Source organism: Panthera uncia, chromosome B1, assembly GCF_023721935.1.
Source record: "Panthera uncia isolate 11264 chromosome B1, Puncia_PCG_1.0, whole genome shotgun sequence".
NCBI classification, from domain to species: Eukaryota; Metazoa; Chordata; class Mammalia; order Carnivora; family Felidae; genus Panthera; species Panthera uncia.
Genome location: NC_064811.1, coordinates 142,979,893 through 143,000,540, shown reverse-complemented (window position 1 = coordinate 143,000,540; position 20,648 = coordinate 142,979,893). Strand labels below are relative to the sequence as shown.

At 33.6% G+C, this 20,648-nt stretch overlaps 1 protein-coding gene across 8 annotated transcripts in view; it reads left to right on the top strand.

Annotated features, from left to right (window-relative positions):
* NEK1 (NIMA related kinase 1) overlaps positions 1-20,648 on the top strand; it is a 216,960-nt gene that overhangs the window by 172,653 nt on the left and 23,659 nt on the right. For all 8 annotated transcript variants that reach the window (XM_049631313.1, XM_049631305.1, XM_049631310.1 and 5 more), the window contains 6 exons: positions 4,371-4,459; positions 5,358-5,605; positions 13,458-13,609; positions 16,815-17,023; positions 18,506-18,636; positions 18,914-19,046. In XM_049631313.1, the coding sequence (XP_049487270.1) occupies positions 4,371-4,459; positions 5,358-5,605; positions 13,458-13,609; positions 16,815-17,023; positions 18,506-18,636; positions 18,914-19,046 (962 nt within the window). The remainder of the gene's footprint in view (positions 1-4,370; positions 4,460-5,357; positions 5,606-13,457; positions 13,610-16,814; positions 17,024-18,505; positions 18,637-18,913; positions 19,047-20,648) is intronic.

Below are 20,648 nucleotides of genomic sequence, written 5' to 3'. Positions count from 1 at the left end.
TCAACTGTTTATGTTATCATTAACACTGTGGTCAACAGTAGTCTATTAATAATTCAGTTTTGGGGAAGTCAAATTTTTAAAAAAAAATTTTTAACGTTTATTTTTTGAGAGACTGAGAGAGAGCATAAGCAGGGGAGGGGTAGAGAGAGAGCGAGAGAGAGAGATAGAGAGGGAATCACAGAATCAGAAGCAGGCTCCAGGCTCTGAGCTGTCAGCACAGAGCCCAACGCGGGGCTCGAACTCAAGAGCTGTGAGATCATGACCTGAGCTGAAGTCGGACGCTTAACTGACTGAGCCACCCAGGTGCCCCAGGGGGGAAGTCAAATTTTATATGCACATTTTTGATTGCATGGGGGAATCAGTACCCCATCCCCCATGTTGTTTAAGGGTTAACTGTATAATTAATTATATTAATATATTAATGTAAACCATTCTGCATACCTTAAGTAAACTCTTCTTGGTCATGACATATTATTTAATGCACTTATGTATTTTATGATTTTTATATTAATATTTGCAAAGAATCATCTGCAGTTCCTTTTGTTATGAGAAATCTTTGTTAGATTTTGTTATTCTTGTTATGCTTCCTTCATAAAAAGTAATTAGAAGTTTCTTCCTTTGTCATGATCTATAGCAGGGACAGTCGATCTTTTTCTATAAGAACCTGTTAGGGGCGCCTGGGTGGCTCAGTCGGTTAAGCATCCGACTTCAACTCAGGTCATGATCTCCGTTTGTGAGTTCGAGCCCCACGTCGGACTCTGTGCTAACAACTCAGAGCCTGGAGCCTGCAGCCTGCTTCGGATTCTGTGTCTCCCTCTCTGTCTGCCCCTCCCCTGCTCATGCTCTGTCTCTCTCTGTCTCAAAAATAAATAAAAAATTTTAAAAAAAAAGAAGAACCAGTTAGTAAATATTTTAGCCTCAGATAGACAATTTGGTCTGTGATGCAGCTATTCAGCTCTGCCTAGGTATTGCAAAAGCAGCCATAGATGATACATAAACAAATGAGTGTGGCTGTTTCAAGACAACTTTATCTATAAAAACAGGAGATGGGCTGGATTTGAAGATGGGCAAAAAGGAATGTATGCAAGAATGCTTATCATAGCAAATAATATGAAATAGTTTAAATAATCATTAATAAGGAAATTGTTAAAAATACTGTGTTTCTGTATACTACACAGCATATGCAGCACTTAAAATAACACTATTTGGAAAAAAAAAATGTTTTGTTTCTAACACCATTCAACAAAACAATATCAAATTTATTAAAGACCTAAATGTCAAAAAATGGGAGGCAACCTAATAATTAATATCCAGAATTCATAAAGAATTCATGTAAATTAATAAGAAAAAAGTCCAAGAGAAAAAAATGGGAAAATAATATGAATATAGTTGTTATCAAAGGAGAAAACCATATTATGTGGTTAGTAAATACAATTGTATGGTATTTTATGGATTATAGAGAGTCAATACTACTGAGGAAAAAAAGACATCACACTCCTAAGTTCTGACTAACTTTACTCAGTGAAGAACTATGGATGTATGAATGTCAGATACTTGTTCTCCCTCAAAGGAGAGAAGTAAATAAAAGGCAGGTCAGAGTTCAGGTGTATCCAGTGAAAGTTTCTTCATAAAATAATATGAAGCCAGGAGGAAGGGAAGTAATAGCATCAAATATTGGTGAGGGATTGGGAATTAGGTGCTTTGAAACATTATGAATATGAATATTAATTGGGAGAGCCAATTTGGAGATCCATTTCCCAGTTTTGTTAGTTTAAAATGTACATTTTGTATAAAATATATCTTTTATTTTTTGGTATCTAAGATTACTCACACATGGGTACAAAGAGGCATATGCAAGAATGTTTATTGTAGGAAAGTCAACAAATAATCTGAAAGAGTCTAAATAATCAATAAGGAAGTTGCCAAAAATAGTTTCTGTATGCTGCATTATGTTTTGTATACAGCACTTTAATTAGTAAAATGTTACTTCATGTATTAATATGTAAACATGCCCCAAATATCAAATAATTAATGAAATAAAATGATATTGGGTAAAAAAGCATTTCTGTATATTAACACTATATTATATTTATGTAAATTTAAAGGAAAATATGGTAAGATATATACCAAACTGATAACAGTAAAGTCAACTAGGATTTGAGCAGTTAGGGGAATTCTAAAAGGAATATTACTTTTTTTTTGGTTGAGGTGAAATTCATATAACATAAAATTACCATTTTAACCATTTTAACGTGTATAATTCAGTAGCGTTTAGTACATTCACAGTGTTGTGTAGCCATTACCACTGTGTGGTTCCAGAACATTTTCATTTCCCCAAAAGGAAACCCTGACTCCCATTAAGCAGCCACTTTCAATTTTCCCCTTCCCCCAGCCTTTGTCAACTGCTAATTTCCTTTCTGTCTATGGATTTGCTTATTCTGGATATTTCATATGGAATCATTTAGTACGTGGCTTTTTGTATTTGGCTTCTTTCACTTAACCATACATAATGTTTTCAAAGTTTATTTTGTAGGATATACACTTCTTCATTCCTTTTTATGGCTGAAAATCCATTATGTGGAATATACCATATATTTTAATCCGTTCAGCAATTGGTGGGCATTCAGCAGATGATGGTGGGTCGTTTCCAGGATTGTTGCTGCCTTTTGTCAGTTGTAAATAGTGCTGGACCTCCCACTAACCCTCATCCCTTTTTCCCATCTTCTCACCTTCCTTCCCTCTGGTAACTACCAGTTTATTCTCTGTATTTATAGGTCTGTTCCTGGTTAATGTTTCCTTCTGCGTTCTTTTTTTTTTTTAATTTTTTTTTTATTAGATTTCACATATAAGTGAAATCATATGGTACTTGTGTTTCTCTGTCTTACTTATTTCACTGAGCATAAATACCCTCCATGTCTACCTGTGTTATGCAGGTGGCAAGATTTCACTCCTTTTTATGGCCAAGTAATATTCCAGTATGTGCATGCGTGTACACATTCATCTGTCAAAGGACACTTGGGTTGCTTCCAAATCTTGGCTGTTGTTAATTAATAATGCTACAATAAACATAGGGAAGCATAGATCTTTTTGAATTAGTGTTTTTGTTTTCTTTGGATACTCAGTAGTGGAATTACTGGATTGTATTATATTTCTGGTTTTAATTTTTTGAGGAATCTCCATACTGTTTTTCATAGTGGCTGCACCATTTGCATCCTTACCAACAGTGCACAAGGATTCCTTTTCTTCCACATCCTTACCAACACTTAGTTCTTTTTGATAATAGACGTTGTAACAGGTATAAGATGACATCTTTTTGGAGGTGGTTACCAGTTCATATTTATTGAGATGATTCCTTTTTTCCATTTTTATTGAGAAATAATTGACTTGTGTCACTGTAAGTTTAATGCATACAGCATGATGGTTTAATTTGTATATATTGTAAAAGGATTACAATAGATGCAGCTAATATCTATCTTTGTTATGAGATGATATCTTATTTGGTTTTGATTTGCATTGTCTGATGGTTAGTGATATCGAGCATCTTTTTCTGGATTTGTTTCAAATCTTTGGACTGTATTATTCCAATCTTTAAATTTTTGTTAAAAAAAATACATGAATTTAATTCCCAGCTCTATTGAAATAAAAATTGTTAGTTCTTCTTTACCTTTTTTCCCTTAATTAATTCACTCTCTTCAAGAACTAAAGCATTTCTGTGCATATCATTCTATTTTTTTTGTACTGTGCTACACACCATTTTTGAAACTTAATACCATTTAATACTAACTGATCTGCAGATTACTTTGCTTAGTTAATAATATATTAACTATCATTCTATATAGAATTTCACATAGATTTCTGTTTCATTTTTTTTAACAGCTGCATGATATTTTACAGTATTAGTATAGCATGATTGTTTTATATTCTCCACTCTTAAGGGGCATTTTGATTGCTTAAAGTAGTGGTTCTCAGACATTAGCAAGTATTAGAATTATTTTGGTATTCATTAAAATCAATTGGTGGGCCTATCTCCAAAGGTTTGATTTATAGGTCCAGTGTAGGCCCTGAGAAATTGCATTTTGAACAAGTTTCTGTGTGTTCCTAATGTCTAGAGGCCACATTTTGGGAACCACTGTTACAAGAAGTGGTGAGGCTGGCTTTTGTGACTGACTGTGATTGGTGAAGGTTTTAATAGGGTAAAAAATACAATGTGCTTATGAGAGAAAAATATGTATATCTGTACACACATGAGGAAAATATTTGGAAGAGGGATCATAGAATTTTGGTGAACTTGTACTCTTTTTTCTTTTTTAATTTATGAGTGCTTTTATTTCTAGTAAATTGTATTTTTACTGATGTATCCATCTGGGCAGGTTGGAAGATAGGATCATTGTTCAGCAAGATGAAGTTACTGAAGATGGAATCCCAAGGAATGTGGACCACCTTAGTGAAGTTGATATAAGTAAGCCTTGTTGTGCTAGACTAAATACTTTCTGGAAGGTTGTTAATGTGAATCTTTTATTTGGACAACATATTAATAGACAGCATTTCTTGTCAGTTACCTCATTCATTTAAAAAAATGTAGTAGTCATAGAGCATTAGGTTCTCATTAATAAACCTGGATTGTTTGGCAACATGAGCAGTAAAACTTTTTGGCCAAGGGGCGTCTGAATGGCTCAGTTGGTTAAGCATCCAACTTCAACTTAGGTCATGATCTCACCACTCGTGAGTTCGAGCCCCAAATCAGTCTCTGTGCTGATGACAGCTCAGAACCTGGAGTCTACTTTGGATTTTGTGTCTCCCTCTTTCTCTGCCCTGCCACTGCTCGTGCTCTGTCTCTCTCTGTCTCAAAAATAAATAAATAAATAAATAAATAAATAAATAAATAAATAAATAACTTTTTGGCCGATTATTTTATTGAATGTTCAAAACAAAAAGAACTGCTTGCTAAAATTAAGCCAGTATACTAAGAACATTAAGTAAATTGTCTTGTTTTTAATAGTATTAATTAAAATATGAGAAATAGAATTTTTCCTATCTAACCTATAGGAACAAAGATAAACTGGAGGTAAATATGAGTGTCTAAACAGTGTGTTTTCACATTTCCTTACATTTGTGTCTACATATTTTGCATTTAATGGAAGTATATAGCCAATTAATCTGCTTTCTGAAAATAAAACCTAATATCCAAAGATTATTTGTAAGGTAATATAATCACATAAATACTTTGGTTTTGTTTTCTTGATAGACATGGAGGTTTTTGCTAGAATCCATGTTAAATACTGTGCCTTTTTCAATATCACATAAAACTATTTAAGTACTATATAGACTTATCACAAAATCTTTCCTTTATACCACAGGAACTGAAATAGATGATTCTCAGCACTCCAAATGTGATGTAGATAAATCTGTGCAACCAGAACCAGTTTTCCAAAGAGTGGTTCTTTCAAAACACTTCAACGTAGTCTCTCAAATTCAATCAATTCTGTGTTCACCAGAAGAATCCTTTCCACTTCGATCTCGCTCTGATTCACCACCAAAAAATAAAAACAAGAATTCCTTGCTGATTGGACTTTCAACTGGTCTATTTGATGCAAACAACCCAAAGGCAAGTATGCACCTCAAATAGAAAATATCTATTTTAATAACATTTCTTATTTATTTTCTTTGATAAACCATAATGTTGAGTTTTAATCTCTTATACACATACACGCAACAGAAAGCCTCCATCTTCTCTTCTGGGATTCTAAAAAGAAATTGCTATTGAGAGTACAACTAGGACAAAACCTATTTCATTGGCTCCTTGTTCAGGATTCTTTTTATAGGGTCTACTTTTATTTAAGCAGAAGATCTCTCTTACACCCTCTTACATTATCTCCTCTCTTCACTACTCAACCCTACCTCCATTTTTAGTCTGAGACTAAACTTAAGTAATATATCCTTTCTTTTTTCAAGTTTATTTATTTTGAGAGAGAGAGAGAGCGAGAGAGCAAGTGTACACATGGGGGAGGGGAAGAGAGAGGAAGAGAGAGAATCCTGAGCAGGCTCCACGCTGTCAGCCCAGAGCCCAACGTGGGGCTGGATAGTGAGATCATGACCTGAGCCATAATCAAGAGTTGATACTTAACCAACCAAGCCATCCAGGAATCCCAAGCAATATATCTTAAATGGACAGAAGTACTATTTGCCTAATTTGTATGTAGAAAGACTAATAGATAAGATATTCATATGCACTTTCTGGCGGAAGATTTTCAAACCTCTTATCTTTTCTCACTTGCTATCTTTTTCTTATTTTGAAATTACAATAGTATCTCTATAGAACATTTTAAAATATAAAGGAGTCACATATTTTGTTATACTACGGTTTTATATGTGTAATTTTTACATTTATAAAACTTTTTGCCAAAATGGATTATTAGGCATATTTTTTGTAACCTGCTTTTCTGTTTAATAATAATTATAAAATTATTACAAATGTTACTATTGAAAACTATATTATTATAAAAATTGCATTTTGTCATGGGCACCTGAATTGCTGAGTCTGTTGAGTGACCAACCGTTAATTTTGGCTCAGGTCATGATCTCAAGGTTCATGAGATTGAGCCCCATGTTGGGCTCTTTACTGACAGTGCAAAGCCTGGTTGGGGTTCTCCCTCTCCCCGTCTCTCTGTCCCTTCACCACTCATGTGTGCTCTTTCTCTTTCTCAAAATAAATAAATAAGCATTTTTAAAAAATAACATTTTGCCATATTGTCAAATAATCTCTCATATCATCTATAATGACCATAAATTCCATTGTGCTGCTATGCTATATATAATTTTTTAAACTAATATATTTTTATTGCTGGGCCTTAACTACCTACATGTGTATCTTTGACAATAGCCACAGTTATTTTCATAAAGTAAATTTCTGTATGTAGAGTTCAAAAGGTTATATTGTATACCGCCTGTTTCCCCTTTAAGAAATAGCTTATTATGGGGTCGCCTGGGTGGCTCAGTTGGTTAAGCCTCTGACTTTGACTCAGGTCATGATCTCACAGTTCGTGAGTTTGAGCCCCACATTGGGCTTTCTGCTGCCAGTGCAGAGCCTGCATGGGATCCTCTGTCGTCTTCTTTCTACCCCTCTGCTGCTTGTGCTCGCTCACTTTCTCTCTCTCTCTCTCTCTCACACACACACACACACACACACACACACACACACACACACAAATAAAATAAAGATTAAAAAGTAGCTAATAATACCTCAATAGTATATGAGAGTCTGTACTCTAAAGAGCACCAACTGTTATTCACTTAAAAATTGTGTATTTAATGAATGATGATGGTATTTTTAAAATTTGTGTTTCTGTGTTTGCCACTGATGTTGGACATTTTTATATGTTTAGGTCTGTATAGGAATGAATTACCTGAATTCTTTCATCCTTGGCTATTTTTTAAATATGTCATTTTGATTTTCAATTTAGTTTTCCAGTTGGATATGTTTTTACTTTATGGAGTGTTGTCTTAATCTTATTTTAAATGTAGAGATTGCTAAATTCTCTTACTTGTCTAATAGCATTCAAACTTTCAAAGATGTAAACTATGAAAACAAATGTTATGATCTTCAGAGTTAGAGAATAAGGCCTACTTGTGGAACAGAGAAGGATTATCATGTAATTCATATACTTTCCTTTCTAGTAAAGGTGTGTAGCTAATTGTCTTTAGCCTAGAGATTTTTAATAATTTATTCTGTGTATAAAGTTAACATTCCTGGAGAGCTTGGGTGCTCAGTCAGTTAAGCATCTGACTCTTGACTTTGGCTCAGGTAATGATCTCATGGTTCGTAGTTTCAAGCCCCATGTCGGGCTCTATGCTGACAGTGCAGAACCTGCTTGGGATTCTGTCTCTTTCCTTATCTCTCTGCCTCTCCCCAACTCGCATGCTCTGCCTCTCTCTCAAAATAAAGAAATAAACTTAAGAAAAAATGTTAACATTCCTTGCATAATACATTTTAATTTTTTATTTTCTTTCATGACCTTAGTTCAGCCTTAGTAGTTCTATAGAAGTACTTGCTTCGGAAGGAAGCACAACAAAATAGATTTCATGTAGGGGAATGACTGTAAGAGGAAGGGCAAGAAAGAACCCTAGAAAGCCAAAGCAGTTTGTAGCCATTTAAGGCAAGGACAGAAGGCCATACCTCCCTATTCCTTAAATCTTTGAGGTCATGAAAGTTCATCACTGGGCCCAAATAGTAAATACTTGATGTTCATAATGGTCACCTTGAAATGTGAAGAAAAAGTAAAATTTATTTTGAAACATATAGATAATTTGTCTACTAAGTGGAATAATTTGAGCTCTTAACAAGGATTTTTGTTAAAGGTCTTTTTTAAAAATGTTAATTGTGCTACTTACCTTTTTTTTAATGTTTATTTTTGAGAGGGAGAGAGAGTGCGTGCACGAGTGTGTACAAGGCAGGGAGAGACAGAGAGAGAGAGAGACACAGAGAGAGAGAGAGAGAGTGAGAGAGAGAGAGAGAGAGAGAGAGAGAGAGTCCCAAGCAGGCTCCACACTCAGCAAAGAGCCTGACCCTGGGTTCAGTCTGATGATCACGAGATTATGACCTGAACCAAGATCAAGTTGGATGCTTAACCGACTGAGCTACCCAGGCAACCCTGTGGGGTTTTTTTATTATTATTAAAGGAAATTCTCCTTGTACTTTGAATCCTAACCTCTCTCACCTCAAGGATTAACTCCTTTACTTTGGTCACACTTGTATCAACTTTTCTATAGTAGGTCATTTCCTCAACATACATGTTCTTGTAAGTCCCATCGTAATTAGCAAACTTCTCTTCTCTTGACAACATGTCCTTCTCCAGCTACCACCCCTTTTCTCTGTTCCCTTTACAACCAAACATCTTCAATATGTTGTATCTTTGCGGTCTCCACTTCCAAATACATTCCAATATGACTTTCATCCCACTCCTCCATTAAAACTGCTCTTGTCAAATTAGTTACTAATACATTGCCAAATTCCGTGTACCTTTTTCTCATCTTTCTTGATTTTTTTCTTCCAACAGAGTTGATATACACTTTATTTGTAAAATCATTTTTATATCTTGGCTTGCTTTATATCACCTTTTCCTCGGTGCTCATGAATCACCCTTTAGTCTCCTTTCCTGGTGGCTTCTACTCAAACAGATCTCCTTAAAAGAATGTGTATTCTATCATTGTGTGGAATGTTTTGTAAATGTCAAGAATTAAGTCAAATTGGTTGCTAGTGTTGTTCAAGTCTTCTTTATCTTCTATTTTGTCTAGTTGTATCATTTGATGAGAAAAGATTGAAAAAACTATACTTGCATAATTGTCTTTTCGTTTGTGTCTATTTTTGTTCCATGTATTTTGAAACTTTGCTCTTGAGTGAATAAAAATTCAGTATTGCTGTCTTCTGGATATTGAATTGATAGGCTTATTGTTATGAAGTGTCCCTTTTTGTTTGATAGTGGTGTCCTTGATAATTGTCTTTCTACTTATTTATTAATTACTGAGAAAGGAGTGTTAAAATTTCCAGTCAATTTAATGCATGTTAATAATCTTTATATAGTCTTAAAAAATTGACCTCTTTAATCGTTATGAAATGACTCTCTTTATTCTTGGTCATATCACTTTGTTTTGAAATCTGTTTTGTCCAATTTTAATACAGCCATTCCAGCTTTCTGATGATTAATGTCTATGAGGTATATATATTTTACATCCTTTACTTTTAATCACACTGATTTTATATGTAAAGTGGATTTTTTTGTAGCTATCATCTAGTCAAGTCTTTTTAACCAGCCTGACAATCTCTTTTATTCAAAGTGATTAGACAATTTACTTGTTATGTAATTTTTTATATATTATTGATATGATTAATTTTAAACCTACCATTTTGCTATTTGTTTTCTATTTGTCTCATCACTTTTTCTTCTTGTATTTACTTTAATTCTCCTTTCTTTTGGATTGAGTATTTTTAGCATTTTATTTAATCTCTACTGTTTTCTTTTAAAGATAGACCTTTTCAAATATTTAGTTGTAATTCTCAGTTTTCAACATACAGTTTTAGCTTTTTACAATCTTTCTTTAATATACCACTATATTTATTTAACATATTTAACATATTTAATATACCACAGTATTTATTTAACATATTTAACAATATACTTCCATTTCCACTCTCTTGTCTGTCCTTTTGGTATTGTTGTCGTATATATTATGTCCATATGTTATAAACACCACAATAAATTTTTATCATTTTTGCTTTAAACATTATCTTTTACAGAAAGTAAAAATTGAGAGTCTATATATTTACCATTTTGGACATTCTTCATTACTTTGTGTAGAATTCAGGTTTCTATCTGGTATCTATCACTTCTGCACCTTTTAAGAATTTCCTTTAACATTCTTGTGCAGCCCTGTTGGTGATGACTTTTTTTTCCTTTTTGTTTATTTAAAAACCTTTTTGTTACACTTTCATTTTGAAAAGCTATTTCTAGTAGGTCTAGAATTATATTATCGTCTGAGTTGTATTATTTCTGACAACAAACACTGTAAATTATGTAGCTTTCATAAGGTAGTAGTAATAGAGTGACTTGATTTATTAAGTAAGGTAAGGTAAATTTGTAATAGTTCAAAATGAAATCATCTCAAGATGTGATCTTCTCATGCTATCACTTATATAAGAACACAGTCTAGGTTACCAAACAGAATAGTTACTTGTCCTTCCCTTTAGACCTCCCTCATTTTAGAGGATGGCGAATACAGGGCGGAGAGAGACCAGATGTGTTCCACCAATAGTTTTCTGATCTGCGGAGTAGAGTGGAAAACTAATCTCTATAAAAATATTAAGAATTTCTTTACTCATTATAGCAAATGGAGAGTGGGGGGGAGGATATTGATGTGTAATTAACCAATAGCATATATGTCTTAAATGTCTTGTTTTAATTGGCTAAAATATCAATTATTATATAATGTCTATAATTTTTGCCTTTGCTAAATGTTCATAATTTTTTTAATGTTTTAGATCCACTTTTCACCTGGTTTATGGGTTGAAGTGAGGATATATTTGTAGAAGCTATTTTTAAGAAACAGTGTTACAGTTTAATTTTAGTAAGCAGAAGTTAAATATGTTCATTATAATCCATTCTGTACTATAACCAGAGTATTGCTAATTCATAATTTTATTTGAAAAATACTACAGATGAAACTGTGAGTTGACAGAATTCTTTTAAGTAGAGTTATATGTGGAGTTCTATTATTAGTATACTTACTACTTAATTTATTCACTATCTTATGTGGTTCTCTTCATTTTTGAGAAAAAGAACTTAACCAACAAACAAAAACATCTAAAAAAATCGGTCAAAGAAGACTGTGAACATAAAGGGTTTTCAATATAGGATAGATAAGCTGTTGGATTGAGGGTACATAGATCTATTCCAGGAGGAAAGTTGTGAAATTACATACCTCTTAAAATTTCTAACTGTACTATGTTACATTAAGTTAGGAAAATTATTTTTTTAATGTTTATTTTTGAGAGAGAGAGAGAGAGAGACAGTGTGAACGGGGGAGGGGCAGAGAGAGGGAGACACAGAATCCGAAGCAGGCTTCAGTCTCTGAACTTTCTTTCTTTCTTTTTTTTTTTTTTTAATTTTTTAACGTTTATTTATTTTTGAGACAGAGAGAGACAGAGCATGAACGGGGGAGGGGCAGAGACAGAGGGAGACACAGAATCTGAAACAGGCTCCAGGCTCTGAACTGTCAGCACAGAGGCCGACATGGGGCTCGAACTCATGGACCGTGAGAGCGTGACCTGAGCTGAAGTCGGAGGCTTAACCGACTGAGCCACCCAGGCGCCCCTGGGCTCTTAACTTTCAGCACAATGCTGGATGCGGGGCTCAAACCTGTGAACCAGGAGATCATGACCTGAGCTGAAGTCAGATGCTTAAACAATTGAGCCGCCCAGGCTCCCATATTAGGAAAATTATTTTAACTAGTGAAAGGAATAAACTAGAATTGAGACTATTTTACCAGAGTTAAAATTTATCTCAGCCTAAAAAATACTGCATCTTTATGTCGAGTCCCCTTGAATTTAGATATATAATGCATATATGCTGTATCTATCTAGAGAAACTGTTACTGTATGCATATTTTGCATACTGCTGGTTTATAATATACAGGGTTCAAACCATTAAAATAATAAACAAGTCAAGCATAAATTCTGCTGACAGTGAGAGATTCAGAAAAAAATACTTTCAGTACCATTATTAAGTGCTTTGACAAGCAACGTATCTTACCATCTTGTAGTTCATAACCATTTTTTTCAAGTGCTGTAATATGTAAATTATGTTCAAGTAATGGAAATCTATCCTTTTTTTATTCTCAAAAACAGATTGTACCAATAAAATTGGCGACGAATATAAATTTTCATTAATATGCTAAACATTGTGTTTTCTTCACAGCCTCCAATCTGGTGTAGATTCTTACCAGGGCCTTAGGAGTTATGTTTCAAATCTCACAGACTCCTTTAGGGTTATTAACCCAACTCTGAGACTTATATATTTAGATATTTGTTTCATTGCTCTGTCTATCCATCATATTCTAACTGCTGTTAGGTTAGTGGCCAGAGGCTATTTCTATTATTTCTGGTCTTATGCAAACAAGTTCAAATTTTAAATACCTCAACTGTGCATTTTTTCTTAAGTCAGTTTCTTCTCACCTGATCTCACATGATTTTCAGTATGAACATCAAGTACCTGTCTTTCTAGCCTTGCCTTCTTGTAGGAAAGGCTCTATTTACAGTGCATTGTTCAGGGAAGCCATATTAGGTTTTTGTTTGTTTTGTTTTTTGTTTGTTTGTTTGTTTTGCACTAATATGAAGTTCCTTGCTTAACCAATGTGACCCAGATAACAGCTCCTAGGATAAATGATACAAAGGGCCACCAATTTATGTGTTATGGTGCTTTGCCAAGCTTCAGACTAACTCAGTCCAGGATTTGGGAAAGATATACGGGGAGGATTGACCATAGGAAAGTTTGAGGGGAAGAGTTAGCAGAGATACAGTAAAAGAGTGACAGTATAGGTCCTGAATGAGAAGGAGCAAATTAGCAGTTTCTGGCACTGCCTGATTTCTGACAGATTTCTAATTCCATTCCCTGGGCATACCCCAAGTAAGCACCTCTCCCTGCCTTTGAACGATGACTTAAGTGAATCCTTGTGTCTTGAAACCCAGGCATAACTTGAAAATTTAGTTTCCTCACTGCAAAAAATACAGAGCTGAAATTCAAGAGAATTAGGTTCTAACCTTGGACAAGTCACCTCTGGAGCTTCTAGCTCTAAATATATGATATAAAAATAAAAAATTAGTATTAGCTCTAACTTTCTAATTTTTTTATCTCGTTTTTATTTTCTAATGATCTCACTCCTACTAAGAAGTCTGTTAACTTTTTTAGATGTTGAGGACATGTTCACTTCCAGATCTCTCAAAATTGTTCAGAACACTGATGGATGTTCCCACTGTAGGAGATGTTTGTCAAGACAATCTTGAAATAGATGAAATTGAAGATGAGCATATTAAAGAAGGACCTTCTGATTCTGAAGACATGTGAGCATGATGTCATTAACAAATACTAGCACTAACAGAATTTTTGAGTTTATAGGAGTTCTAGAGATGTGACTCACCTAGGCAGTTTTAAAAAATGATCTATAACTGATTTTTTCACTACTTCTTTACCTTTATACAGCATTTTTAAAGTACAGTCATGCAAGTTTTGACATGTATAGTTGCCTCTAAGTAATATAATGACTTACTCTCACTTTGAAGAATATAAGAAAATGATTTCTATGTGTGCTCTCTTATTCACTACTGAACATGTAGGACCTTGACTTGGCCATGGGGTACATGTGTAATAAATTTTGCTTAAATGAATGAATATTAGGGTGATGATTATTTAACAGTTTAATGCCACATGATACAGGGATTGAAGTGGGAAATTGTGAAATATGTACTATTCTACAGTTCACCAGGGAAAAGACCAGAAAGCCTCTATATCTCTCTCCTGCCATGTATGATTTCAAAACTATGGCAGTGGAGAGTTAGCAGGTAGACCAGTTGTTTTATTTGCATATGTATGTGAACATACATTTAATTGCTTTCCCAAAATTCCTTTCTTCATGATCCACAGGGAATCTAGAATCCGAGAGAAATTTAACCAACACTTCTGAGAACTATGGGAAGTGATAGCCCCTTAGACAGTAATCTTTTTCCACCCTCTTTGCAACAAGTAAGCCCTCCTATGTTACTCTGCACTGTCAGCGCAGAGCTTGATGCAGGACTTGATCTCAAAAACCATGAATGATATGACCTGAGCAGAAACCAAGAGTCGGTTGCCCAACCAACTGAACCACCTAGGTGTCTCTAAAATCACCATTGTTTTAATCTGACTGCCACAATAGCTTGTTTGTGACTTGTGTTCTTTTAACTACTAGTTGATGACAGAATTTTAAAATTTAAGTTAGAAGCTTTTAATATTAATTTAAAATTTTGAAAACCAAGTTAAAAAAATAAAATAAAAAATTGAAAACTAAGCTATTTTTATTTAAGATATTTATTTATTTATTTATTTATTTATTTATTTATTTATTTATTTTAAATATATGAAGTTTATTGTCAAATTGGTTTCCATACAACACCCAGTGCTCATCCCAAAAGGTGCCCTCCTCAATACCCATCACCCACCCTCCCACCCCCCATCAACCCTCAGTTTGTTCTCAGTTTTTAAGAGTCTCTTATGCTTTGGCTCGCTTCCACTCTAACCTCTTTTTTTTTTTTTTTCCTTCCCCTCCCCCATGGGTTTCTGTTAAGTTTCTCAGGATCCACATAAGAGTGAAACCATCTGGTATCTGTCTTTCTCTGTATGGATTATTTCACTTAGTGTAACACTCTCCAGTTCCATCCATGTTGCTACAAAGGGCCATATTTCATTCTTTCTCATTGCCACGTAGTACTCCATTGTGTATATAAACCACAATTTCTTTATCCATTCATCAGTTGATGAACATTTAGGCTGTTTCCATAATTTGACTATTGTTGAGAGTGCTGAACTAAGCTATTTTTAAAAGTAGGTTAGTGCATACCAGGAAATTTCACTTAATGTTTTCCTTGGGAAAAAAACATTTCTTTTTGTTGTTATTCAAACTTCACTCAAGGTCATATAATAAGAAAATCTAAAAAGTGAATTCAGGGCCACATTTAAAAATATGTATAAGACAAATTTTTGAATGCTTCTTCCAAAAAAGATGTTAGTCTTATACTTTTCTTATAATGGCAGACTTAGCAGCCCCACTGACTTTTAATACCATCTGTGGAGGGCACTAATTCCTCCAGGCTGGCCACTAGAAGATTTAATCAACAGATTAATGTTTACTCATTGTTACAATGGTACATAGTGGATGTGCATGCTATGTTAGTCTTTTAATTAAATACTAAGTTAAATGCTAATAGTAGGATGAACCAAAAGATTAGATATACTCTCTTTCTCGTTCTAATGAGGTGCTATGCTTTTCTATACCTGCTACAAAGTGTAGAAGTTTGTACACATAAATAAAAACTAAAGATATTTCTACATTAAAAGATTATTTTCTTTTTCCTTTAATGGAAAATTTATTTAAGATCTTGCATAATACCATTTATATTTTAGCTCTTCAGTAAATACTTGTTTATTTGATTGGAATCTAAACTTAAATCAGCTTTTCTAGTGGATGAAATCCTCAGCGTGGGTACATAACCTCTTTCAGAAGATCTCATATATCTAAGAGGCAAATCATAAGAGAAATAAAGTCATTGAGTATGTTTTGGGGGTATTATAGAAGTGGTGAGATTTCAATCCTTTCTGTGCTATTTATTGACTGTGCAATTGAGTGTATAGCCTTGTGCAAGACATATAAACACTTTGATTCAGTTTCCATGTCTCTAAAGTGAGTTATATGTAGGTAAAATTTTAGTAATTGAATAAAAATGAATAAATAAACTAAATAGAATAAACTAAAGTACTATATAAATGTAAGGTATTATTGGCCTAAATTAATTAGTTCCAGCATCTTTAATCCCATGAAAATAAAATTAATATCCTGAGCAATGCCTTGGAAATAAGATAATCTAGCAAAGATTATTATGGTTAATATATTCTAATTATGTGGTAAAGTTTATTTGCTATGTATTTTAGAAATGTTTTCAAGGATAAACATGTAAAGATAAGATTTCTGGTGACTATTTTTATTCACTAGATCATCCTGTGAACCTGAATGTAAAATTCCATAAGTATTTTCATTTCTAAAAGTTCAAATGCCCAATGAATGTTTATATGAAAAGCCTTTCATATAGGATGCTACCATTATATATCCACGTGAATATTCTGCTGAATTTTCAAAATTACATAGAAGAAAAATATTTGAATATTAAGTATTTTTTTTGAAAGCAAGTGAAAAATCTCTTTAGTCTGGCCTTTTAAAACACTGAAACATTCTTTCAAAATTTAAGCAGTGAATAGCATTGATTGTTTTATAATTCTCTTTCGGCACTCAAGATCACACAAGTCATCTTCGGGCTTATGTATTCCAGAATATGTACCATATGCTGTATTTTATAATTGTATCAGTCCTCATTTACTTTTACCTATGTAGGTTTTTTCAGATTTCTTTTTATCCACTATTAGTACTTTTAAGTAGAAAGGAGCACATGTATATTGAAGTAAAATTTCAAAATAAGGTAACATTTTGGTAACGTTTACTTTAATCTTTCAAAATTTCAGTGTATTTGAAGAAACTGACACAGATTTACAAGAGCTTCAGGCCTCTATGGAACAGTTACTTAGGGAACAACCTGGAGAAGAATACAGTGAGGAGGAAGAATCCATCTTAAAAAACAGTGACATAGAGCAGACTGCAAATGGGACAGATGTAGCAGATGAGGATGACAATCCCAGCAGTGAAAGTGCCCTAAATGAAGAATGGCATTCAGGTACGTGGTCATGATCATGGACCTTTCTTTTTCATTGTATACAATTATTTCAAGTAGAATATATTTTTCTGTTATCTGATACGAACCATTTCCAACTTTGAATAAAACTGAAGTATGCTTCTGTGTCTCTGACTTTATTCATGCCTTTTCTTCTCACACAAATGTCCATATACATTTGTTCCATTTCTTTCCCGTTAAATTTTAGAAATGCTTTTGAAGCAGGGTGCCTGGGTGGCTCAGTTGGTTAAGTGTGTGACTCTTGATCTAGGCTCAGGTCATGATCTCATGGGTTCGTGAGTTCGAGCCCCACATCGGGCTCTGTGCTGACGGTGCAGAGCCTGCTTGGGATTTTGTCTCTCCCTCTCTCTGCCTCTTCCCAGCTTGCACTCTCTTGTCTCTCTCAAAATAAATAAATTTTAAAAGAGAAGAAATGCTTTTGAAGGATTTTCATTGTTTTCTTATCTTCCTTATTTTTCTAGTACTAAAGATAATAGCCTAGTTTTCCTAGCACTTTATATTTTACAAAGAGCTTCCACATACAGTGGTTAACCAGCAAGGTTAATACTAAAAACAGTTTTTAAAACGTTGACACTTTTTTTTTAAATTGTTGTTTGTTGATAGCATTACCCCCAAGATACATAGAAAATCTGTGTAATCAAGAACTATATTATGTTTATTTGGGAAGAAGAGCTAATGTGAAAAGGAACAATTCTTCAGTAATTTTGTCTTTTACTAGACTTTTCCAAGTGTCTTGGACATATACATGACATAAAACATAGATAGCATTTGTATTTTCTAAGTGCTTTACTAAAGTTTTATGATATGTAGCATAAGTCATCTGCCTCCTGTGTGCTTTTTCATGCTTTGGCCCATGTTTAATATCAACTTTTTAAAAACAGTAGTTAGGGTTGGTTGCCTCAGTACAGAACATATGGGTATGCTTTTTTCATTTTTTACTCAATTAGAATGCTTTTATTCTAGTTTACTGTTTATGTCTATAAAAGATTCCCAAAGTAACATTCCTTTTTTTTTTTTAAGTTTGTTTTTATTTATTTTTGAGAGAGAGAGAGACCATGTGTGCACACCAGCAGGGGAGGGGGCAGATAGAGAAGGAGAGAAGGAATCTCCAGTAGTCTCCACGCTGTCAGCACAGAGCCCAGTGCAAGGCTCGATGCAGGGCTCAATTGTACCAACTGTGAGATCATGACCTGAGTCGAGATCAAGAGTGGACCTCTGACTGACTGAGCCACCCAGGTGCCCCAACCCAAAGTAACATTCTTGTTAAGACAGATTTACAAATACACTGATTTCCTATATAAATGGCAATAATTATAATGATAAAATCTTTATAGTGAAAGTACAAGTAGTCTGTTTCAGTGACCTCACTCAGTTGTGAAAAAGCATTTTAGTCTGTTAGGGTAAGAATTATTTTATTCATTCTTTTTAGTCTTAAAATATCTTCTTTTTATTTCTGCATTTTAGATAACAGTGATGGTGAGATTACTAGTGAATGTGAATATGATAGCGTCTTTAATCATTTAGAGGAACTGAGACTTCACCTGGAGCAGGAAATAGGCTTTGAAAAATTCTTTGAGGTTTATGAGAAGATAAAGGTAAGTAAAATGTCAATTAAAACATTTAACTTTGGGTCACCTGGCTGGCTCAGTTGATAGAGCATCTGACTCTTGACCTCAGGGTCATGAGTGCAAGCCCCATGTTGGGCATGGAGCCTATTTAAGAAAAAATTTAACTTTGAAATATGCTCTTTTTGGATTACTAGTGAAATGTCAGTGATATTTATAGGTCAATAGATTTATCATAAATAATAAAGTTTCCAATTAGAGAAAGTTAATATTCAAGCATTAATTTATATTTGGAAATTTGGTATAGGCTATTCATGAAGATGAAGATGAAAATATTGAGATTTGTTCAACAATAGTTCAGAATATTTTAGGAAATGAACATGAACATCTTTATGCCAAGATTCTTCATTTAGTCATGGCAGATGGAGCCTATCAAGAAGGTAAGATTTCCTCAGTCTATTTTAAGTAAATGTGCAAAAAACAGGATGTAAATTACTGAGCTTTTATCACATGCATTTTGGTGAAATCTATATTGGAATCATATCCAGTACTTATGAGCAATTATAAAATTAACCATGTCATATACTGTTACTGATTCTACCATATTTTCATTGACTTAAGTCCTTTAGGTCCATGTTTTTACTTAATTTGTAAGTAACATTTGAATGAGATTTTTTAGAAAGACTCCTTATTGGTCAGTTCTAGAAATCAGAATGCTTTAGTAAAGTTTTAGACATACATGCTTCAGCAGTATGTACAGTTTCTCCTAATACCAAATGTAATCTCTTCCATTCACAGTAAGTGGAGTTCATTTATAGTGGTTTATATGTAAACCATTTTTCTGTTTGGAAAATATTTACCTACAGAATGACACAAAATATATTTGAATTTTATGGAAAATTATTAAAGTTAAAAATGGTGTTGCCCCTTAAATTTAGTCAATTTAGACATGGAACAAGACCAGTAGTATAGTCCTAACTCTGTGACAAGCTAGTAATGTGACATTAAGTAATTTCTTTGAAATTTCAGTTTCCATTGCTATAAAAAGATGATCACTATTCTAATGTACTGTGAACTGTTTTCAAAATACTTATTAAGTGCTTCTTGTAACCTAGCACTTTATTACTAATTGACATTAAACGACATAGTGTTTTATTTACATGTTGTTTACAGTTCCCTTGGGAGATGAAACCTAAGTATATGAAAGTGTAAGACTATATGTAAAAATGCATATTCTAAAGTACTTTTCAGTGCGGTAGGAATTAGAGAAGGGAAGCTTGGATTGTGAAAAATGGAAAGAAATGTAGAGCCATACTTGTCAAAAAACAGAGTGAAAACAAATTGATGTGTATTAGAGTTGAAATCACCCTATCAGAAGCTTCTTGTTGTAAATAGTCTTTGTTGTAGGGAAGTGTTGAATCACTATATTGTACATCTGAAACTAATATTACACTGCATATTAACTAAAATTTAAATAAAAACTAAAAAAAACCCAAAGTAGTCTTTGTGATTAGATACTATGAAATGTTTAAAATACATAGAGGAAATCAGTGAAGATTTGTAAACTGACAAAGTGAAGATGTTTTGTAAAGTTCAATCTAGCAGCAGTATTCTGGATATCTTGGAGAGTACTGAGATTGCAAATAAGATCTTTTTTGAAACTGTAGATGTGTTTGGGCATGGGAGGGTGAATACCTGGATTTAGTGTTCATAGGAATGGAGCATCAATATTCAGCTCAGATATTTCAGAATCAGGCTTTTAATAAAAATATTTCATATTTTAGTTTCCTAAAATCAAATTCAAGAATTTTTTTTTATTTTGGGAGCAGCTTCACTTATTTAAGGTATAAACTTATTTATATTGACCAAAAAGCTCAGCCAAAAAAAAAAATGGTTTTTTAAATTTGTTAATAAAAATAAAAATCTTTTAGGGGCGCCAGGGTGGCTCAGTCAGTTAAGCGTCTGACTTCAGCTCAGGTCATGATCTCACGGTCTGTGATTTAGAGCCCCACATCGGGCTCTGTGCTGACAGCTCAGAGCCT